Source organism: Pleurodeles waltl, chromosome 3_2 (assembly GCF_031143425.1).
Source record: "Pleurodeles waltl isolate 20211129_DDA chromosome 3_2, aPleWal1.hap1.20221129, whole genome shotgun sequence".
Taxonomy (NCBI): Eukaryota; Metazoa; Chordata; class Amphibia; order Caudata; family Salamandridae; genus Pleurodeles; species Pleurodeles waltl.
In genome coordinates, this window is record NC_090441.1 from 96,659,203 (window position 1) to 96,683,744 (window position 24,542).

A 24,542-nucleotide genomic window follows, 5' to 3' on the forward strand; every position below is an offset into this window, starting at 1 on the left:
GTCTCTTCTAGGCACCGTGTTCGGTATCCTTGACCCGGTGCCCATGTCTTCCTGCCTGTGTTCCGTCTCCCTGTTCCACTGTCTTTGTCTTCCTGTGTCCCGTCTCCCTGTTCCACTGTCCTTGTCTTCCTGCCTGTGTCCTGTTTCCCTTTCTTCCTGCCTGTGTCCTGTTTCCCTTTCTTCCTGCCTGTGTCCTGTTTCCCTTTCTTCCTGCCTGTGTCCTGTTCCATTGTCCTTGTCTTCCTGCCTGTGTCCTGTTTCCCTTTCTTCCTGCCTGTGTCCTCTCCATTGTCCTTGTCTTCCTGCCTGTGTCCTGTTTCCCTGTCTTCCTGTCTGTGCCCTGTTTCCCTGTTCCATTGTCCTTGTCTTCCTGCCTGTGTCCTGTTTCCCTGTCTTCCTGTCTGTGTCCTGTTCCCCTGTTCCATTGTCCTCGTCTTCTTGTCCCAGTGTTATCTTTTCCTGCTCGTGTCCTTGTTTTCCAGTCCCAACATGTTTCCTGTTCCATTGTCCTTGTCTTCCTGTCCCAGTGTGCCATTTCATGTTCCACTGTCTTTGTCTCCCTGTTCCATTGTCCTTGTCTTCTGTTGTATCTGTGTACATAGTAGCAATTGTACATTTAAACAAAGGGGGTGGAATGTTGCTGCGCCCATGTTCTAGTGCACTTAAGTGCTATGACTGCTGTGTTCTCTTTAGAGTCAGTTGTTTGCTGGCTGGAGAGTCATCTGTGTCTTAGTACAGTTGTGCTTTGAACCCTCTTCTGTCCTCTGGAGGACAATCATTAGATCTTCCTGTCCCAGCGTCTTGTTCACCTGCTCCAGTCTCCTTGTCTTCCTGTCTCAGTGTTATGTTTCCTTATCCTTGTCGTTCTCTTTCTGTCTCCATGTTCGGTATGCTGCACCGGTTTCCCTGTTCCAGTGTCTCTGCCTTCCTGTCTGCGTCCTGTTTCCCTCTTCAGTATCCTTGTGTTCCTGTCTGTGTCCTGTTTCCCTATTCAGTATCCTTGTGTTCCTGCTTGTGTCCTGTTTCTCTGTTCCACTGCCCTTGTCTTCCTGTCTCAATGACATGTGTAGGAAGTTGGCTCTGTATGCACTATTTCAAAGTAAGGAATAGCATGCAGAGAGTCCAAGGGTTCCCCTTAGAGGTAAGATAGTGGCAAAAAGAGATAATACTAATGCTCTATTTTGTGGTAGTGTGGTCGAGCAGTAGGCTTATCAAAGGAGTAGTGTTAAGCATTTGTTGTACATACACACAGGCAATAAATGGAGAACACACACTCAGAGACAAATCCAGGCCAATAGTTTTTGTTATAGAAAAATATATTTTCTTAGTTTATTTTAAGAACCACAGGTTCAAATTCTACATGTAATATCTCATTTGAAAGGTATTGCAGGTAAGTACTTTAGGAACTTTGAATAATTACAGTAGCATATATACTTTTCACATAAAACACAAATAGCTGTTTTAAAAGTGGACACTGCAATTTTCACAGTTCCTGGGGGAGGTAAGTTATTGTTAGTTTTAGCAGGTAAGTAAATCACTTACAAGTCTCAGGTTTGGGTCCAAGGTAGCCCACCGTTGGGGGTTCAGAGCAACCCCAAAGTTACCACACCAGCAGGTGCAGAGGTCAAAGAGGTGCCCAAAACACATAGGCTTCAATGGAGAGAAGGGGGTGCCCCGGTTCCGGTCTGCCAGCAGGTAAGTACCCGCGTCTTCGGAGGGCAGACCAGGGGGATTTTGTAGGGCACCGGGGGGGACACAAGTCAGCACAAAAAGTACACCCTCAGCAGCGCGGGGGCGGCCGGGTGCAGTGTGTAAACAAGCGTCGGGTTCTCTGTAGGTTTCAATGGGAGACCAAGGGGTCTCTTCAGCGGTGCAGGCAGGCAAGGGGGGGGCTCCTCGGGGTAGCCACCATCTGGGCAAGGGAGAGGGCCTCCTGGGGGGTCACTCCTGCACAGAAGTTCCGTTCCTTCAGGTGCTGGGGGCTGCGGGTGCAGGGTCTTTTCCAGCCGTCGGGACTTTAGGTTCAGGCAGTCGCGGTCAGGGGGAGCCTCGGGATTCCCTCTGCAGGCGTCGCTGTGGGGGCTCAGGGGGGACAACTTTGGTTACTCACGGTCTCAGAGTCGCCGGAGGGTCCTCCCTGAGGTGTTGGTTCTCCACCAGTCGAGTCGGGGTCGCCGGGTGCAGTGTTGCAAGTCTCACGCTTCTTGCGGGGAGTTGCAGGGGTCTTTAAATCTGCTCCTTTGAAACAAAGTTGCAGTCTTTTTGGAGCAGGGCCGCTGTCCTCGGGAGTTTCTTGTCTTTCTTGAAGCAGGGCAGTCCTCTGAGGATCCTTTGGAAAGCGTCGCTGGAGCAGGTTTCTTTGGAAGGCAGGAGACAGGCCGGTAGGACTGGGGCCAAAGCAGTTGGTGTCTTCTTTTCTTCTTCTGCAGGGGTTTTTCAGCTCAGCAGTCCTCTTCTTCTTGTAGTTTCAGGAATCTAAATCTTTAGGTTCAGGGAAGCCCTTAAATACTAAATTTGAGGGCGTGTTTAGGTCTGGGGGGTTAGTAGCCAATGGCTACTAGCCCTGAGGGTGGGTACACCCTCTTTGTGCCTCCTCCCAAGGGGAGGGGGTCACATCCCTAATCCTATTGGGGAATCCTCCATCTGCAAGATGGAGGATTTCTAAAAGTTAGAGTCACTTCAGCTCAGGACACCTTAGGGGCTGTCCTGACTGGCCAGTGACTCCTCCTTGTTATTCTCATTATCTCCTCCGGTCTTGCCGCCAAAAGTGGGGCCGTGGCCGGAGGGGGCGGGCAACTCCACTAGCTGGAGTGCCCTGCGGTGCTGGAACAAAGGGGGTAAGCCTTTGAGGCTCACCGCCAGGTGTTACAGCTCCTGCCTGGGGGAGGTGATAGCATCTCCACCCAGTGCAGGCTTTGTTACTGGCCTCAGAGTGACAAAGGCACTCTCCCCATGGGGCCAGCAACATGTCTCGGTTGTGGCAGGCTGCTGGAACCAGTCAGCCTACACAGATAGTCGGTTAAGGTTTCAGGGGGCACCTCTAAGGTGCCCTCTGGGGTGTATTTCACAATAAAATGTACACTGGCATCAGTGTGCATTTATTGTGCTGAGAAGTTTGATACCAAACTTCCCAGTTTTCAGTGTAGCCATTATGGTGCTGTGGAGTCCGTGTTTGACAGACTCCCAGACCATATACTCTTATGGCTACCCTGCACTTACAATGTCTAAGGTTTGGCTTAGACACTGTAGGGGCACAGTACTCATGCACTGGTGCCCTCACCTATGGTATAGTGCACCCTGCCTTAGGGCTGTAAGGCCTACTAGAGGGGTGACTTATCTATACTGCATAGGCAGTGTGAGGTTGGCATGGCACCCTGAGGGGAGTGCCATGTCGACTTACTCGTTTTGTTCTCACCAGCACACACGAGCTGGTAAGCAGTGGGTCTGTGCTGAGTGAGGGGTCCCCAGGGTGGCATATGATATGCTGCAGCCCTTAGAGACCTTCCCTGGCATCAGGACCCTTGGTACCAGGGGTACCAGTTACAAGGGACTTACCCGGATGCCAGGGTGTGCCAATTGTGGAATCAAAAGTACAGGTTAGGGAAAGAACACTGGTGCTGGGGCCTGGTTAGCAGGCCTCAGCACACTTTCAATTCAAAACATAGCATCAGCAAAGGCAAAAAGTCAGGGGGTAACCATGCCAAGGAGGCATTTCCTTACAACATGTTTCCTTGTCCACTCTCTTTCTCTTCCTGTTTCTGTGTTCTGTATCCCTGAACCGGTGTCCTTGTCTCCCTGTCTGTGTCCTGTTTCTGTGTTCTAGTGTCCTTTCCTTCCTGTCTGTGTCCTGTTTCCCTATTCAATGTCCTTGTTTCTCTGTCTGTCTGTATCCTGTTTCTGTGTTCCAGGGTCCTTGTCCGTCTCCCTCTCCCAGTGTCCATGTTATTCTGCACAGTGTCTGTGATGTGTGACCATGTTTCCTCTCTTAGTGACTTCCTGTCTATCCTTTATGCCTGTCTCACGGTCCCAGTGTCTGTGACCTTGTTGGAAAGTGGGTTATTGGTAGTGGTAAGTATGCACCTACCATTGGCAATTAGGCCGGTAACACAATACAGGGTCAGTAAAGGTCTCAGTAAATTAATCCTTTGTTCAACCCTTGGTAGCTGTAACCGAACAGGTAGGCCTAACTCAGGAGACAAGAGTGCAAAGCATTCAAAAACACCAGTATAATAAGTAATCAAGACACAACACACCGGAACCGGAGATATTAATTTTTAAAGAATAAACACTGTCTAGTGCTAAGAAACAGAAAGCGCCAAATTAGGACATTTGGTCGCGGTAGACTGGGCCAGAGTCAAAGTTTGAGGCCAACCGCGATGGAGCCCTGGTCGGATACACTAAGCGGTGGGCCTCGGTCAAAATTTTACCTTCACACTTAGAAATGTTTCTGGAGCTTTTTCTTCCGAGGGCCCTCGATGCTCTTCACCAGGACGGATTTGGTGAGGGCTCACCGGCCTGATTTTCAGGGAGCTCCCAGTCACATCCTGGAAGTCTCACCTCCGGAGCTTTTCAGCGGGACGAACTTGAAATCCAAGCCGGGCCGCGGTGAGGGTTCGCCAGTTTGACTTCCTGGGTTGAGTCGGTCACCTCCTGAAGCTTTTTTACCAAAATTCGCCAAACTTCAGGAAGTGTTTCCTGATGTCCTCCTCGTAAGTTCAAAGGGTCGAAAACACAAATCTGGGTCTGGAATCTACTGGATGGTCCTTGGACAGTTGGGACCACAATTCCCATGATGCAACTGGCCAAATTCTTAAAAGTCCACTGAATGCCCTACAGGCTGGGGACTCTTGCTGGAGATGATGCATGAGAAGCGTTGTTAACCTGTAGCTGCAGGGCGTCCACTCCTGAGTCCTTCTTGAAGCAAGGCACAGTCCCCGGGGCTGTAGTACTAGATTATGCAGAAGGCGCAGTTCACGCAAAAGTGCAGGCCAAAGGTGCAGGTCCAGATTCCAGCAGGACAGTCATTATTTCTTTTGTAGTTTCAGGCAGCAGAGCTGAGAGGCTATGCACCTCTCACATATTTATTCACAGCTCCTGGGCATCAGGAAGTGACGCACCCCTGACCAATAGAATGCAGGAAGACACCTCAGGTGCGTAACCACTCCCTCCAAAGTGTGGCATATTCCTGTCCCAGAAAATACCATTCAGAGCGAACTAAACCAACTCCCAGTGTGGCTCATTTCCATAGCTCTCTTCCTCCTAACATCTGCAAATTCCTTCCTTAAGCCTGCTACCTGGCTGAGGGATACAGGATGTGGGGGTAGGTGGCCTAGCATTCCCTGCCTGTCCTGCTCTCTTTTGAGGCTGGATGTTTTATTTCCCTTCCCCCTGCTCTGCATTCCTGTGCAACAGCAGAGCTCCCTTCAGCAGCTAGCCCCTGGACAGCCACTTATCACCTAATCAAAGCAGCCTTGCTAATCCAGTTAGCACTGACCAATCAGGGGGGGACCTCCTGAATGCTGGATTTTGGCTTACAGAAATAAAAGACTCATAACTTCTTGTCTGTACAAGTTATGATAAATTCTCCAACGGCAAATTGCTGGATTTATCAAAACAAATCTTTCTAAGTCCTGTAATGATATTTCTACAACTTTCCTAACAACATATACAATCAAATACAATATTGCAATGTTAGCCTATGGAGGCCAGAATCTACAATGGGGGTGACATGAAATGAGCAGTTTTCCCTCACCAGGGCTTATAAAACTATAAAACATATTTTATAAGGACCCTGCTTATAGTTACATAAGCTCCCACCCTTGGGACATGTAGGGAAAACCCTGGGGGTACCTAATATGTAAAAATAATTTAAGTTATCACTTTTAAAGTGCCCATAGCACCAAAGTCAAATTGGGACACCATTTCCATTTAAATGCAGTCTGCATAGTCAGGCTGCATTTAAAAATGACAGAAAACCCCCAGCAGTACCCACAAGCAAAAGGCAGCACATCTGCTGGGCCTCTAACTTCCATGCCCCATTATCGACTAGGGTCTTATAGGTAGTTGGTGCCCCCTTGCCCTCTTATCTGCGAGGGACTTATAGGGGCTGTCGTGCAAGGCCACCCTAATACATAGTATACTCTACTACATGTGTGTGTTTCAGCGTAGCACTGGCCTGGGTCTGGCTAGCAGAGGCCAGGGCACAGTCAGGTACCATCAGCACCAGTCAGCAACAAGACATGGGGGTGGACAGGGCAAAAGGATGACTTTGCAACCGTCCTTGTGTTCATGCCTGCATATCCCAGCACCACTGTTTCTCGGCCCCAATATCTCAGTGAATTCTACTGCCCCCGTGCCCGTACTTCCCTGCCCAGTGTTTCCCTGCCTCACAGTCTTCCTGGACCACTGGTTTCTTCAACCAGTTTCTACATCTTTGTCTTCATGTCCCAGGTAGCATTGTTTCTCTGCCACACAGTCAGTGTTTCTCTTTTTCAGCATGTGTCCCATTGTCTCATTGCCCATGTTACTCTTCCCCAGGGTACCTGTTTCCCTTCCCTCTGTCCTTGTTACCTGGTTTCAGTTCCTTCCTGTCCCACAGACTCCATGCCCCATTGTCTGTGCCTTCCTATCCCAGTGTTCCTTCCACTTGGTAAGTTTCACTTTGTCTTGCAGTGTTGTGCTTGCATTTACAGAGGCCTAAAACATTACCACAGCTTCATTTAGGGTAAGCACCTTTTTCTGTGGAAGCACACAGGTTATACCAAATCAAAAGCTGTGCTCAGGTGAACCAACATCTAGGCAGCACCGCAATCCCTCTGTGTAGTACTCCTGAAATCTTTTTTTATCACATGAGATCTAGTGTCAAGCCAGATCTTAAAACCAGTTTTTCAGTGCTTTTGAGACAGAGCAGTGAATAATCTGATAACAAATCGTATTAATGGATCAAATTGAACCAACTGTTGACTTACAGTCAGCTTTTTATAGTGTGCAAGTCCAATTATTTAAGTGTTTCTGTTGCCCAGCGAGTGTCCATTCTTCTTGTTTTCAGGTATCACACAACATAAGGAGTGCACTAGAGGGAATCAGTGTGTTAACTCACTGACCTTGCACAGCGCTCTGATGTCCACTCTGCAGCGGTGGGTCCACCAGACCGATATGTGTAGAAATAGTTTAACCTCTTGCAGAATCACATCAAAATCCCCTGTGTTTCACAGCTTTAAAAATAATTATTTAAATGTGAATTTAATTGCAACCTTATCCCTAGTGTTGTTGGAACCTCAGAATCAGCTTCTCAAAATGATACTATTGTAACCACATCTATTTTCAGACTTTAAGGAGGAACCCAGATATCAAAATGCCTCAAGAGGTATGTATATATTGCACTGGGATTTCTATCAGGATAATATCAAAAAGTTATTACTACCAAAAGTATGTCATAATTACATTTTTAGCAGTAGGATGCCAGGAAGACATTGCTATCAGAATTATGTAATTATTAGATTACTAGTAATAGGACATTAATATAAGATTACTATGAAGTATATGTCCTAGGTTATTGCAAAACCTACAACTAGCATGAAATCACTACTGGAGTTTATGGAAATTCGCTGTATTCTCAGAATCCTGATGAGTAAGGCCCCTATGTACCAATGCATTTCTCCGTAGACACATAGGTGGTCATTACGACTTCGGCGGCCGAAGTTCCACCAGCCACAAGACCGCCAGTGATGGCGTCTACAGACCGCCATATTATGACTGCTGGTGGCTCTCCTCCATAAATTGGGTGGAGAGCCGCCAGCAACCATAATGGCGGTTGGCGGTTCAGTGGAGGTTGCTCCGCTGGCACCGCCACATCAACACAACACCGCCACGCCTATTACGACCTAGCAATAGGTGTGGCGGTGTTGTGGTGACGGGGCGCTGGTGGCAGAGCAAGTGCCATGGATCCCGTTCCCTCCCGGACGACCACCAGGTAAAGTGATCGACTGACAGGGGAGGTGGGTTGAGGGGTGTTGTGTGTGCGTGCCTGAGTGCGTGTTTGGATGTCTGTATTGATGCGTGTATGAATGCATGTTGGGGTGAATGCGTGTATGGTTGTGGGGGGTGGGGGCAGTTGTGTGGTGTATGCCTGTGTGCGGGTGCATGAATGGGTGTCGTGTGTGTGAGTGTGTGTGTGTCTGCGGGTGTGTGTGCATATGAGGCGGTGGGGCGGTTAGTGTATGGATTGGGGAGGGAGGTTAGTGTATGGAGTGGGGGTTGGTGTATGGATTGGGGGGTGGGGGAGGCTTGTGTTTGTATGGAGGGTCTGGTGCTTGGTGGGGGGGGGTGAGGGACCCACCTACCGGTGACAGGGAATGAATTCCCTGTTAGCGGTAGCCCTACCGCCATGGTTTTCGTGGCGGGGCTACAGCCGTGGAAAACATGTCAGGAGGCCGGGTCACAATACTGCTGATGGTACTCTGGGGGCTGGCGGGTCAGATATGAAGATCTCCGGCCCAGCGGTTTATACCACCGTGGCGGTATGAGTGGTGTTGTGGCAGGTTGTCAGAGGCAAACTCGCCATGGTCATAATGTGGCGGTATTCACCGCCAGCCTGTTGGCGGTGCTACTGCCACTTTACCCTGGCGGTCAGAAGACCACCAGGGTCATAATGACCACCATAATTATTAAAACCCTAAATCGCTAATTATTCATACGTTCAAGTCAGCACGTAATTACTCCTGTAGTGATGGTCATATGAAATTACCCCCATACACTCACGTCAACATGAAAGTAATACTGGAGTGAAGTTCATATGAAATTTCCCACATACTGGGTCAATTTTATGTTGCTGGTATGATGGTGTTAGCATGAATTACTAGAAGGATTTTGATAGAATAAAAGTAGTAGTAGGGATATGTCAGTATGAAACTACTTGTAACATGATATCCTATGAAATTACTAGAAATATCTTGTCAGTAAACATTACTACTGGAATGCTTCTAGCATTAAGTTACCTGTGGTATAATAGTCTGAAATTACCACCAAAGTAACATTTGTATGAATCACCCTCTGTATGTGTCAGTATGTATTTGCCATTTTTGTGATGTCCAAATTGAAACAGAGGAAGGACTGTCCCAATACCAAAGTATTGCCATAAATATCTCAGTGACAAATTATTACTAGGATAATGTCAGTATAAAATTACTATAAGTGCCAGAATGATGCCAGCACACCTGTTTACAAATATATATGTATATCTCATTAGGTGTATTTCCATTGTATTATGTGCAGACCATTTTAAACACCAAATCTGCTGCATGTGTAAAATTTGCTGAGGGTGACAGTTTGTATTTTCAACCATAAATGCACCTGTGTAGGTCTACTCTAGCGCTACATCAGATGGGCGACAACACCACATCTCAGTGCAAGGCTTTTTAGGTTTTGCCTGCACGGCGTGCGCTTGTGCGCTGTTTGCAAAGTCTTTTGTTAATAAAAAGAATATCTTAAAAGGGGCTTAGAATCCACCCTTACTTTCCTGAACTTACCATTGGTTTAGCCCAACATCGCTCGAATTTACTTGCTTTTTATTGGCCAGCACATCACCTGCTTCCACTTTCGTGGTCTTCTGCTCTGCTGCTGTCATTGCATGTACCTTGGATCAAGTACATCTTCCGGTTATTGGTCATTGGTCATTGGCTATTGGCCAGTGTCCTTCTAGTGGCTACTTTCTCTAGGTACTTTTTTAAATCAGTACAGAACAAGCATTCCATAAGAGAGCATGGCACACGCTTCTTTAAAAGTACTCTTTGCTTTCTATGATCGCAGCTCGTCCCTTCTGTTGGCCGGGAAGGAAGGCTGCGCAGTTTCAAGAGTAGTAACAGACACAATTCCAGCCACCGAGCATTGTTGTCACAGTGCAAAGAAGCTTGTTGAAAAGGCTCTGAGTACGTTAATTAGAGGAAATGCAGTTTGTGACGCATGCTATTTCATTATGATAAGGAAGATAGTAAGCAACTCCCAGGTGGCTGCCTAATGGAAATTAACGACGTGAACCTAGTAGATAATACTAGATGACGTCATTTGAATAAAATCAAAGGCTCAAAGGGCCACCGCACAGGGCGACGTAATTGCCCAACTATCACTGTTATGTAATTGAAAACAGGAACAAATAGTTGCATGAACAGTTTGTTTGCCACTTATGGTTGTAATAACCTTTTTAAATACTGAAGTTTAACTGGTGAAATGGCAGTGTAATTCATATTTTCCAGACCCCCATCACTGCTGGTCTTCTATGTGTCCCTTTTTCTCAGTTTCTTCTATGCACTGTATTTTTAGGGCGTGTGCGCAGCTCTGCAGAGAGAAGGCACTAGGCTGCAAGAGATGGGTTCCTAACAAGAGAAGGGTAGTTTTATAGGGCTTAAGAGTTGAATAATTCTTGTCCCTCTGTATATCCTTTATCACTTGTTTTCTTGTCACCGTGTCTGCATTTCCGTTATCATTCTGTTTTTTTTTATCCTTGTACTGTACCGCTGCCTCGAAGCTGCTGGCTCTCTGACAGGTCAGCTGTCTGTCTATGGCTCACATTGCTGCACTTTTCTGTTTAGGGTTGAGTGCGCGCAAGCGCTCTAGACCATGTTGTAATCTCTCTGTGGGCTTCTAAACATGCCCATGTCACACCCGTCACTTTCATTAGTTCGTGGGCTTGCCTTTTAAAAATCGATTGATTCCATTTGTGAAAGGTATGCATATGTCAGGCCTTTTCTGGTGTTTAGCTCTCCTCGAGCGCACCGGTAAACTATTGAAAACATACGAGGCTACGTATTTTCAGCTGGTTTCTGGACTACTTTTTCTTTTCATTTCCTGCGCAGCGTGATCTCGCTGGGCAGAAGTTGAGCGCTTTGCACGACATCGACCCTGTTACTTGGATAATTGAACTTTTGCCTGTAACATGGATAATTGGACTTTTGCTGATCAGTTTCACTGCAAGCGAACTTCTGTTTCATTTTCTGCATCTCCTTCACGCTCATGGTGACTATTGACTTGCATATGTGAAACTGTTTTACTTTTCATTATTAGTTTATGTGGCAAGTAAAGTCCGGTTTGGAGTTTACAACGCTAATAGCTCTAACGCGAGCAAACGCGAGACCCATTGCATTGCAAATGCTTGTTTTCTTTTCCCTCTCCTGCCCCTCCTCTCCCCTACCGCCAGCTGGGTTGGGTGAGAAAGCCTCAGCCGTTGTGTCTTGGGGAGTTATTGCACTGTATGTGCACCTCGCTCCCCCCAATATCTCTCTCTCTAATGCTCTGCCTCTTCCTGTCTCGTGCGCCACGTACCTATCACTTAATCCTCACCATCACACTCTCTCTCCCTACATGTCTCATGCTCCGTAGCCGACAACTCTTACTAGAAAGACAAGCCTGTCTCTTGCAGACTGCCCCTGTCTTCCTCCTTACCCCTCCGTATCTCCTCCAGACCTCTCACTTGCGTTCCTGACATCAGCCCTTGCCTCAGTATCTCTCTGCTGTTCCCTACCACACTGTCTGGTCCAGTAGTGCTCGGTCGATCCATCCTTACACCTCTGTCTTTTGCTGTCTACCCCTATCTCCTGCTCTCTACCCCGTCTCTTGATCTCTACCTCTTCCCTTTCCCAAACACTCTCTCTCTTATCTCTGTATCCCTCTGTCTCCTGCTTGCTACCCCAGTCTCTTGCCTCCTACCCCACTCTTACTCCATACACTGCTGTCTCTTGATTCATGTCCCTCCCTCTCCTGCTCTGTACCCCTCTGTCTCTTGCACCCTCTCCCCAAAACTCTGCCTCTTGCTCCCACGCATCTTTCATTCCTGATCCCCTCTGTGTCATGCCCCTGCCCTCCCTCTTACTGTCCACACATTTGCCATTGACAAAGCCAATAGATATCACAATGGCGAAACCTTTTGGCTTTGTCGGTGCTTGTTCTGAAGGGCAGGCAGAGAAGAAAGAGGAAACAAGATGCCAGGGTTTCCCTTGTGATCCCCCAAAAATCTGGATTACTATCCAGTAGAAATGTGAGACACCCCACAAGCAACAGCCCCCTAAATTGTGGCCTTCCTCAGTGCCCACCCATGCCTTTCCATCTCCTTGACCCACTGTCCCTGTTTCTTGGGCTCCCCCGAGTTACATCTGCCCACCCTAACCATGCCGTCTACTCCTGCCCTTGCTGTATCTCACCCCCTGGCTGTACAGTGCTGTGCAGCTAGGGTAGCAATGTATGAAGCCACATCCTAGATGTATACTGTTGATGGTGCAGGGTGTGAGCCTGATGGACACCCCTTCCTGTGTGCTAGTCTTGCTCGGTGCAGAATTGACTCGAGGGAATGCACAACGCTGACAATGAGCAGACAGGATCTCTGTTACCATTGCAACTCCAAGTTCTTCACTCTTCGTGTCAGAAGTTGGCTGTAAGGTTTGTCTGAATCAGTGCTTAATTTGTAAATAAAAACGTGCCGGTCCCCAAAGCCCTCCTTTTAAACACGCGGCTGCTGCAATTAAATGTGGGAACACAGAATACTGAGGTGGCGCAATCCTGAAGCCATCTCGGGCCTCTTCAATCCATATAAAGTCACTCCCTACCCCTCCAGCTCACTCTTTATGACCCTTTTTCGTTTTTACCTTCCTCCGTCTTTCCCATATGTGTCTTTTGCTCTCAGCAAATGCTTGAGACAGAAGAATAAGCCCCGGCCCTCAAAAATAAGTGCTGGTGCTCAGCACCGGAAGCAACACGCACAAATTAAGCACTGGTCTGAGTACTTTCTATCTAGCTAATTCACGTTGTTTCCATTTTTTCTTTGGTTTTGTATTTATGTGTTTTTGATGTGATGTGCTGAGGCTGTGCTCACACTATGCACTTTTGCCAATATCCACAAACTAATTTGTTTTCTTGGTTTCTGTTTTTTTAAGTTCATCTGCAGCTAAACACTGGGCCGTGTGCACCGGGTACTGGCCGCAGGGCCTGGCCTAGGTCCATGGCCTTTTCTCCCACTCCCCCGCAAACCGCTGCGCTGCTAGAGGGCCTGACCACAGCACTTGTGTTTTTTCTGTTTTTTTCGTTTTGAGCTTGTGGGCCCGTATGCAGAATTGTATGCAGGGGTCCGTTGTTATTAGCCTGTGTTAAATAACACATTTTTCTTTCCTTCTGTTTTTTCTCTCTGGAGAAAATATTTTTCCAGTGGAGTAACCCCTCCCCAGAGACTCTCCCGAAGTTAGGGGGTGTTTCATCCCTCTTACCACCCTGGAAAAGTATTTACTTCTGCCCCGTGCAAGGCATCTTAATTGTGAATTTCCTGTAATTATTAATCCTGTCATTGACGCTCATAACGTAGATTTATGAGTGCAAATGGCTTTGTGAATCGGACCCCAGGTCGGATTGAAAGGTAAACCCATTGCTTTGGTGTTTTCTGGTATTCCTGAATTTATAGCTGTACTGATTTCATATATATTAACAAATTCTATATCAAGGTGGCAAAGATAGCCTTGTTGTCTTTCAGCTGAGGCTGTAATTGGCATGTGCTGCTTTAACAGTTAGTGTTGGTTTAAGTTAAAGAGCTTCTATGGTGCTGTAGATATGAACACTTTATTCTGATAATACATGTTTGGGGTTTCAAGGTTTGAGAATTGAGTGTGACTTCCTTCTTGAAGCCTTAAAAATGCTACCCTGATTTTAAAAATACAGCTATCTTGAACAAAATGAAATTTAAAAAAAAAAAAAAAAAATATTTTCCCTTGTTTTCTCTCTATAGTCAGGACAGTGAAATTATGCAGCATAGCAGGACCACCTTATGTGGCAGGGTAACCAAATTCTGCTGCAAGAAAATTCAAATCATGCTGCATAATGTGGCACAATTTGTGATAGCATTGCCTCATTCTCATTTGTACACATGATAACATAAAATGGGCAAAGGGTTCACCTCATTAGTACCAGTTGACACCCAAATACAGCATTAAGCATCAGAAAGTTGACCAGTCATACTTTTCAAAGGGCAGCCCCCGCACAGCCGCACGTGTTGCAGGGTTTTAAGTAACATTTGATCCATTTGAGCTAGAAACAATTTGTTAAAATCTGCAGATTATGCAGTTGATGATGGATTGAGTGGCAAATGCGGCAGAACTGTAGTTATGCGGAAAATGTTGCGTCCTCAAAATCGCATAATTCCAGTGGCCTTGACTATAGTTTCTGTGTGACATTAAATATGGAACAGAGCGATATTGCACCTTACTGCAGATGGGAACACCTGCCATGTACCTCTGGTACAAATAACGCAGTCGGAAAGGAATGTCTTTGAGGTGCAGTGTGTCTGTCCTGCGTGTATATCAATGACAGACAGACAGTTTCTCCCATGTTGTCTGTCAATGTTATCTTGAAAACATCCTTCAAGCAAAGTCGATAGAAATGTTTTAAAAAAATATGACATAAGACTGGCTCGGCTGTTTTATTACTAAAATTGCTCCTAATGTCATAAAAAAAACACAAGCCCAGTAAAAGCCTATATAAAGCATATATTTGAAATGGAAACATTTTCGCTTTGAGAAGTAGTAAAGTGGTTGTGTTCAAGAGAAGCCCAGTACCTGGTGATCCTTGACGCGTGTTACCAAGCACTAGGTTGTCCTTGCACATGCAAGCAACCACTTATCTACTGGTGGTAAAGACTGTGGGCCTGATTACAACTTTGGAGGAAGGTGTTAATCCGTCCCAAATGTGACCGATATACCACCAGCCGTATTACGAGTCCATTATATCCTATGGAACTCGTAATACGGCTGGTGGTATACCCGTCACATTTGGGACGGATTAACACCTCCTCCAAAGTTGTAATCAGGCCCTGTGTGTTTTGACTTCATGTACCATCATGCATTTGGGGAGACCTGGTGCAGTCGTGCCAGCCAGGATGCAACCCCCGCACTTTGATTATGTGAAGCAGGCTGCTGCTCATTACAGGAGCTTGTGGTTTGGTTTCTGGAGCCCGGCACTTATCCATGAATGATGCAGCAGCAAGACTTCTCCCTCCCATCAAGACTTACCCTTCAGAAGAATACTGAAAGTATGAAACACATGGCAGGTTACCAAGCACTGGGGCGCGTGTCTACATGCAAGCAACCACTTATCTACAGTAAAGACTGCGTGTGACTACATGTACCATCATGCATTTGGGGAGAAGTGGGGCAGTCTTGGCAGTCAGTGTGCAAGCTCACTCACTTAGATGCGTTGTAGAGCATAGCTGCACAAGTAAATACTTGATTTATTACTCGTTGGGTGTCACATATTTCAATGTTACACTTGTGCCTGCAGGATCAGTCCCACCCTCACTTTAGTCCTATGTGCCCTGCTCATCCAGAGAGCAGGATGGTTCCTCAGGGGCAGAGTAGGGTGAATTCTTTCATGTTCAGACTTTATTTACATTGCTTCAGCTCTCTAAAGAAGGCTCAACCGACGCACGTAATACCAAAAAAAGCAATGGATGGAAATGCTTGAATTAATCTGAACTAGTTGCCCCCAGTGGGTTTGTACCCTTGTTCTTTAGCTCTTCTGTGCCATTACAGAAGGCACCTAACCATCTGTACGTACCCCAGGTGTTCCAGCTTCATAGGAACAGCAAAGCTCAGATTGCTAGGACATGGCCCCATCTGAGAATGAAGAGGGTATTCCCAGGCTGGGGTTGCTTGTTCTTTGTATGTGCATGCTGTTAGCCTCTAAATGCTGTGAAAGGTTCTGTATGAATTGATGTCATCATATTCTGTTGTTTTTGTAAGATTGACTCCTTCAAGCCAGTGCTTAATTTGTAAATTAAAACGTGCCGGTGCCCAAAGCTCTCCTCTGAAACATGCGGCTGCTGCCATTAAATGTGCCAGCACTATATACTGAGATAGCGTAATCCTAAAGCCATCTCGGGCCTTTTTAATCCATTTGCAGCCACTCCCTGCCCCTTCAGTTCACTCCTGCAGCTTTCTGCTTTCTCCCTGTGTGACGCTTTTTTGTTTTTCTCTTCCTCCGTCTTTCCCATATGGGTCTTTTGCTAGCAGCTAATGCTTGCGGCAGAAGAATAAGGGCCTGATTTAAGAAGGCCCCCCGCACCATGGTGGTAGTTAGGGGAACTAGCGTCAATCTTGCAAAGCCCACTGAGGCTCATTGTAAACAATGGTGTGCCTCCTTTTGACACCTGCTCTGAGCAGGCGTTAAAAGTGCCGAAAAAAATACACAAATAAATCATGGAGTAATGCCCCCTTTGCATACATTATGCCTGACGCAGGCATGATGTAGCGCAAAGGGTTAAAAAGTGGTGCCATGCACTTTGTAAATTTGGTGCAGTGATTTTGGCCTCTTGGGCCACATTAGCATAAAAAATGATGCTACGGTGGCAGAAGGGAGCAATAGGGGCCCTCAAAAATAAGTGCCTGTGCCGGAAACCACCAGCTCAAATTAAGCACTGCTTGAAGCAATATTTTTTTCCTGGCACAGCTTCCGCAAAAGTAAATAAACTAACAAAGATAAATCAAAGCTAAATCAAAAACTAATCATAAAAAGATCTTAAACTCTGGGTTGTGTGGCGATGCAAGTGGCGCACTTTCTTTCCACCTTCTGAAGTGCATACGTTCAGGGAGTTGAGTCAGACGTGGAAAAAATACCAAATGAAGGTCGTGAGGGAGGGATAAAAGCAGGACGCTGACAACGTGAATGTTTAAAGGCCTTGGCAGTAAAACATCTTTGAAAAGAAAATCGTTTCAGCAATAACTTCAAAGTCAGAAGAATGCTGAGGAAGCGCAGATGTTTGTCATTGTCGAAGCTGCTGGTGTAGAGTAGAGCGCAGCTTGAGGGGGCCTTGATTTGTTATTTTAGGGCAGAAAAGAATAATTAGGAGGCAATCGAGGGGCTTTTGCGTGGGCAAGGTATCGGAACTCCTAACATTTGCCTCTTTCCTACCCTCTCAGCTGCGGTTGTATAACGGTACAACGCATGCACTTCCCACGCATGCCTTTACAACGCGGTAAGTACAACACATGCGTCATTACCATGCATACGCTCAAAAGGACATTTTTTTCCACACATATGCCTTAACCACGCATGCTTTTACCATGAAATTTGTGTTGTAAAGGCATGGTTGTTAAAGACATATGCGTGGTAAAAAATAAAGAGGTAAGTATAACCCCTCTATATAAATATATACACACACACCTTTCCACCCAAAAACCTATATCCACCCTAAACCTAAAAATACCCTTACCACCACAAAACCCATACCACCCTAAACACCCCTTACCACTCCCAAACTCATACCAAAACCTAGAAATGCCCTTAGCGACCAAAACCCATACCCACCTTAAAAACTGAAAAAAATGCCCATTCCCACCCTAAAACCTAAAAATGTCCTTACCACCCCAAAACCTATACTCACCCTAAACCCTAAAATTGCCCTTACCACCCAAACTCCCATACACACCTTAAACACCCCTTACCACCCAAAAACCCATACCCTCCCTAAAACATAAAAATTCCCTTACCATCCAAAAAAACCATACCCACCCTAAAACCTAAATATGCCATTACCACCCGAAAACCCATACCCATCCTAAAACCTAAAAATGCCCTTACCACCCGAAAATCCTTCCCCACCTTAAAACCTAAAATAAGCCCTTACAACCCCAACCCATGTGCACCCTAAAACCTAAAAATGCCATTACCACCCCAAAATCCATACCCAAAATTCCCTTACCACCCAATAACCCACCCTAAATCCTCCAAATAACATATATATATATATAAATAAATATATGTAGGGAATACGTGTGTTGGGACCCCTCTTTTTTTCTCGTACCCCCCTGGACCGATCACCCCGAAACTTATCAGGCAGCTGCTGACAGGACTGCCAATTTTTATTTTGGAAAGTTTAGTGAAGATTCGTCAAGCAACACCAAAGATATAGGCAAGTAAAAAAACGCTTTTTATTTAGAAACTAGGTTGTCATTATAAACCGCCACAAGGTAATATATATATATATATATATATATATATACCGCCACAAGGTAATATATATATATATATATATATATATATATATATATATATATATAATTCCCTTACCACCCAATAACCCACCCTAAACCCTCCAAATAACATATATATATATATATATATATATATATATATATATATATATATATATATATATATATATAAATAAATATATGTGGGGAATACGTGTGTTGGGACCCCTCTTTTTTTCTCGGACCCCCCTGGACCGATCACCCCAAAACTTATCAGGCAGCTGCTGACAGGACTGCCAATTTTTATTTTGGAAAGTTTAGTGAAGATTCGTCAAGCAACACCAAAGATATAGGCAAGTAAAAAAACGCTTTTTATATAGAAACTAGTTTGTCATTATAAACCGCCACAAGGTAATATATATATATATATATATATATATATATATATATATAAACCGCCACAAGGTAATATATATATATATATATATATATATATATATATTAACCGCCACAAGGTAATATATATATATAATTCCCTTACCACCCAATAACCCACCCTAAACCCTCCAAATAACATATATATATATATATATATATATATATATATATATATATAAACAAATTTATGTGGGGAATACGTGTGTTGGGACCCCTCTTTTGTTCTCGGACCCCCCTGGACCGATCACCCCGAAACTTATCAGGCAGCTGCTGACAGGACTGCCAATTTTTATTTTGGAAAGTTTAGTGAAGATTCGTCAAGCAACACCAAAGATATAGGCAAGTAAAAAAACGCTTTTTATATAGAAACTAGGTTGTCATTATAAACCGCCACAAGGTAATATATATATATATATATATATATATATATATATATAAACCGCCACAAGGTAATATATATACATATATATATATATAAACCGCCACAAGGTCACACATATATATATATATATATATATAAACCGCCACAAGGTCATATATATATATATATATATATATATATATATATATATGACCTTGTGGCGGTTTATAATGACAACCTAGTTTCTATATAAAAAGCGTTTTTTTACTTGCCTATATCTTTGGTGTTGCTTGACGAATCTTCACTAAACTTTCCAAAATAAAAATTGGCAGTCCTGTCAGCAGCTGCATGATAAGTTTCGGGGTGACCGGTCCATGGGGGTCCGAGAAAAAAAGAGGGGTCCCAACACACGTATTCCCCACAATTACCCCACAAATTACGGCACTCATGACATCTTTGATAATATCATTGATAATATCAATATAATATTTTCATTTTTAATGAAAAAACTGTGCATGGCGGGGGCGTGAGTTATAGTTACCTTAGGGCACGAGTTATAGTTACTTGAGGTAACTCTAACTATAACTGGTGAATTTCTGTTGTTTTGCACGTTTAAAATGTGAACCTAACTATAGTGTCCCTGTAACCTTTGTTTTTGTAAGTGATTTAAAAAAAAAAAAAAAAAAAATATATATATATATATATATATATATATATATATATATATATGCACAAACACTCAAACCACTTAATACTTACCTGTACTTACTTTTAAAACCTTTACCATGCATACCCATTTACCATTCATGCCTTTACAAAATAAAAATAAAAACTTATCTTTAAAACGTTTACCACACCTCTACCTTTACCATTCATGCCTTAACAATGACATTTGTTCTAAAGGCATGCATGGTAAAGGTATATTCCTGGTAAAGCCATGCACGGTAAACACATATGTGTGGTAAATGCTTTGTGTTGTATTTACTCTGTTGCAAGTTATGTTTCTTCTCAGCTGCCTCCTATGGGTGATGGTAGCCTAATGTAAGCGCAAATGGTTCCAGCTTTTACCACATTTTGACGTGTGGAAGTGAAAAAGATATGGGTGGTTCAGTGCTCTATGCTGCTTATGTAATGCTGCCTAAGACTAGCTCACCTCTCTACTAGTATTTCAGAATTTATAATGCGCATGGCTACCCCCACAGGACTTCACAGCACTAACATAAACAGAGAGCTATAGGCCCTCATTACGACTTCAGCGGTCTTACTAGAAGACCGCCGAAGCCGCGGGCGCCACTATACCGCCAGTGCTGGCGGTAATGGTGGCTCCCTATTATGACTTTTCCGCTGGGCCAGCGGACATAAACATTGTTTCCGTCTGCTAGCCCAGCGGAAAAGTCACATCAACATTGCCGCTGGCTCATAATAGAGCCTGCGGCAATGTTGATGTGCAGCAGGTGCAGCAGCACCCGTTGCGCATTTCACTGCCTGAAATTCGATCGGTGAAATGCACAATGGGGCTGTGCCTGGTGGCCCCTGCACTCAGGGGCCCCCAAGGGCACCCGAGTCCCCCTTACCACCAGCCTTTCCATGGCGGTAAACAGGCTGGCGGTTGGGGATTATGATGTTGGAGGGGTGGCAGTATGGCGGTGGCTTATGCGCCACGGTCATAATCCACTGACGGTACATCACCAGGCTGTTGGCTGTGTTACCGCTAGCTTACCGCCGGCCGCCACGGTCGTAATGAAGCCCATAGTGTCTTAACCTGGGGGGCAGCGTGTTCCACAACTCAGGCTCCAGGCATTTGAAAGAGCTTGTCTTAGTAGCTTGGCACAAAGAATTACTGCTAGATTCAGATTACATGAGCGAAGAAGATGCTTAGAAACATGGAGACACCAAGGGGTATATTTATCATGGTTGTGTGCCTTGCTTGCACCACACAAGAAGTCGCAAGGACGATGCAAGACCTAAGTCAGATTTATCAAGCCACATGAGGCCACCTTGTGTGGCCCTGAGCGTCTTGATAAATCTGGGATAATGCTAGGCAATGCAAATCACTGCCTTGTGTTACTCTGCTCTTGGGAGACGTTCCGTGGGTGTTGCATGGATGTTCCCACAATGCACCCATGGATTTTGGCGCATTCCCAGACATACCAAACAGTGAACCTGGGAGTAGCTCAAAAAACTACGCCACCCAGAGGAGGTGCAACAAGGAGAAATAGCTTTATTTCTCCTTGTTTCCTCTTTCTAACTATGCTGCATTCTTCAGCACACTCAGAAAGAGGGAAAAGCCTCTGAGAATGGTTTATCTCTAGGAAGGTGCCCCTTCCCGCACAAAAACAATCCTGCCTGCAACACAGGCACCATTGCACTAGGTGCAAGGATGCCTGGGTTGGAACGTGCAAGGAAATGACAGGAATGCACCTTATCAAGTTAAATAGAGCACATTCCGGCCCTTTCCATTCATGCAGAGCAGCTGCAAGGTGGTTTGCTGCACTTCGTAAAATAATGATAACCCTGGCCCAAGATTTCTTGGTTATTGGGGGCCTTTCTGAGTCATGGCTTTGTGCGCTTATCAATAGTAACTCAGTGAAGGTTCTACAGATGGGGGAGACTGAAGCATGTCGTGGGACATGACAAAGAAAACAAGCTGCAGTATTCTTAATAGACTGAAGTCTCTTCAACAAGAGCACGGAGGTTCCCAGATAAAGCACACTTCCGTAGTCTAGGTGAGAGATGATAATTGCTTGAACAACTGTCCTTTCGAAACAGGGGGAAGCCAAATAATCTTTTTCAGACATATCAGAATGCCAAAACACCTTACAAACACTTTGTTGATCTAATGGTCCATCAAGAGCTTACTGTCCAGCCAAATACCCAGATCTATGACCTCCTGTTTCAGAACAGGGAACGGCCCCAGTTCTTCTGGCCACCATTGTAGTCTGCAGAGATGCAGTTAGTTTCCCACAACCAAAACTCCAGAGTTTTATTGCACTTTAAATTAAAGCAGTTTTCTCCAATCCACTGAGCTACAGAAACAAGGAATGGTCTAAGACTGGAAAATCTATTGTCCTCCAAGGTGGACAGTTTGCCTGTCATCATCATAAAAAAGCAGTGTGGGACCAAAAGCTTGCACGATGTATGCCAATTGGGGGACATAAAAATGTTGAAGAGCATGGGACTCAAGGAGGAACCTTGTGGGACTCTGAACGGCATTTGATGTACAGAAGAAGAAGAAGCAAGTTTCTAAATAACTTCAATAGTGCATCACTGCAGAAAAGAGGAAAACCATTGGAGAGCTGAACCCTGAAGTATTCTGTCAGTGAGCCTTCTAAGAAACACAGACTGGCAGACTCAAATCCCTAAGAATCAAGGCATCAAATCCTCCTGCATCCAGAATCATACTGAGGTTCTCCGGGACCACCAGAGGGACAGATTTGGTGCTGTAGTGTGCATGTGTGCCAAACTCTCCATGCCTGCCAGCACCATTCACTTACAGTACAGCAACCATCAGAGCTCCTTTCCATCACTGGCCTCACCTCCCTTGTACCCGTAATGTAAAGAGGACAGAAACGGGGAGCAGGAGGAGTGGAATCTTTGTGATTCTGCTCTGGTGGGTTGAGGTCAGAACTTGTTATTGCAACACTGCACCTGATACTGGAGGAGGTTGCAATGGGCATTTGAGGCTCCTGTGCATGGAGGAGAAGGATTGGGCATTTGAAGCAACATATCAATATTTGCAGGGGGTCTTTGAGTCTAAACACATTTATTAAGACTAAATTGAGAATTTATGATAAACTTGGACACAGGGAGGATAAATGACTATATGGGCCAGCCCGCAACTTAATCAAAACTGTGTCTGTTAGGTAAAGTGCAAATAATCTAGGGGACTTGCACAACGGGTAATACTAGTTGCTAAGAAGTGAAACAATATGGTGTCCTAATTCACTATGTTGCTTGCAGCAGTCAAACCAGGCAAAGCAAAACTGGAGGTTGCTCATTCTCCTACATCACAACCAAGACATGGAACAACCTCCCTCCATACATCAAAGCCTCCTCCTCACTTCTTGAGTACTGCAAGAGGCTAAATACTTTGCTGTTTGTATATGCACTTGGGGGACCACAAACCTACCCACTTGCCCAAGCTCCAGTATACCCTCTCAGGTGATTAGTGTGCTATGCAAATCAATATAGCATAGCGTAGCATCGCAGAACCAGTAGTGATGAACAATATCTCATAAACATTATAACACAATTGGAGATGAGCTTAGCAACATGCCATTCAACATTAGACTGACAATGTTCAATACTGCCACACGAGCATTTTGAAGTTGATAGGACTAAAAGTCTGTATTGATAAACAGTTTAATTCAGTAAAGTAATCCTAGCCATGTGAACTCTTTGTATACATAGTTTACGATCCTAATGCCTACCTCAGGATATCCCTGGCTGCCTTCTGCCTGTAACTTGCTTCTAATTTTATAGCCAGCTCTCACACCTAGCAAGCAGAGAGCACACCACCTCACCTGCCCTCCACTACATTTCATACATGGACTATTCAAAGAAATTAATTTTATACATTTCTCCCCCTCAACTGGCTTAGGGAGAGGAACGTATAAACCTCACCTCACCTGTCCTCCACCACTTTCCCCACATGGACTATGAAAGAAATTCATTTTTCACATTCCTCCCCCTCAACTGGCATTTGGGGAAAGGCTTGGGACATAAGTAGATCATATGTTTTGGCTCATTTCATTACATTAGAACATATCTTATATGCATCTCTCCATCGCTGCCCTGCCAGAGGATGGTCCTTCTCCCACCTTGCAGACAAAACCTGGAACGCCCTTCCTCTCCACCTCTGCACCGCACCCCGCTGACCCACTTCAGAAGGGGACTGAAAACCTGACTTTTCGAATAAACTTCTGCAGCAAGCGCCTGTATACTCACTCGGGTGACAAGCCGGTTATACAAATAACACCTGATTGATTGATTGATCTCTTTTTTGTTAGTTTTGGCCCTCTCCTCCAATACAGTACAGTGTTCTTTTTTTCCATTTGCAGTGCCATTTCACTAACACGTCTCACTGAGAGTGGGAGATCTTTGACACAGTTCAATAATGCTAGTAAAGGACATAGGACCACCTGCAGCTCCACCACTGTGGACAGCACAGAGAATACCATGTCCCAATAGATTGCAATCACAGGGCACAACCAGGCTAAATCCATAAAATCGGTATTAGAGCATCAACATGTTGTGCACTGCAGCTCTACATCTAGACTAAAAGCGCTTAATCCTGCTGGCATAAAATATATCATATGGAGTAATTTAAATTATAGCAGCTGATGCTGTGGTTCAAGGAGATGGCTTTTGTCTGGGAGCAGTAGACCTGCCATAGCTCATCGCCTCTCTGAATGCCCACATCCTCCTTGCACCGCCTCCTGACCATCCCTGAGTCTTACTTCTTGTTGAGATCGATATGAGACCAGAGAGTTTGGAAATTATCCTTTGATTTCTGAGGATTGTGATTAGTTGCATAAGACTTTTGGTGTTTAAGTTCCATTGGGGGCAACACTGATTACTTGGAGTTGAGGATTCAAATGTGTATGTTCTAAAAATGAAAAGTTGATATTTTGACAGAAAAGTAGTGTTTCATCGAAAAGACAAGTTTGTGTCTTGGGGGAGTGATTTTAGTTGTCTAAAATGAACAGCTTATTTTTGAAAATAGAATGTATGCTTTCAGACAGTGA

At 45.0% G+C, this 24,542-nt stretch overlaps 1 protein-coding gene across 2 annotated transcripts in view; it reads left to right on the forward strand.

The window, feature by feature from the left end:
- LAT2 (linker for activation of T cells family member 2) overlaps positions 1-24,542 on the forward strand; it is a 129,572-nt gene that overhangs the window by 56,017 nt on the left and 49,013 nt on the right. For both annotated transcript variants that reach the window (XM_069226897.1, XM_069226896.1), the window contains one exon: positions 7,328-7,366. In XM_069226897.1, the coding sequence (XP_069082998.1) occupies positions 7,328-7,366 (39 nt within the window). The remainder of the gene's footprint in view (positions 1-7,327; positions 7,367-24,542) is intronic.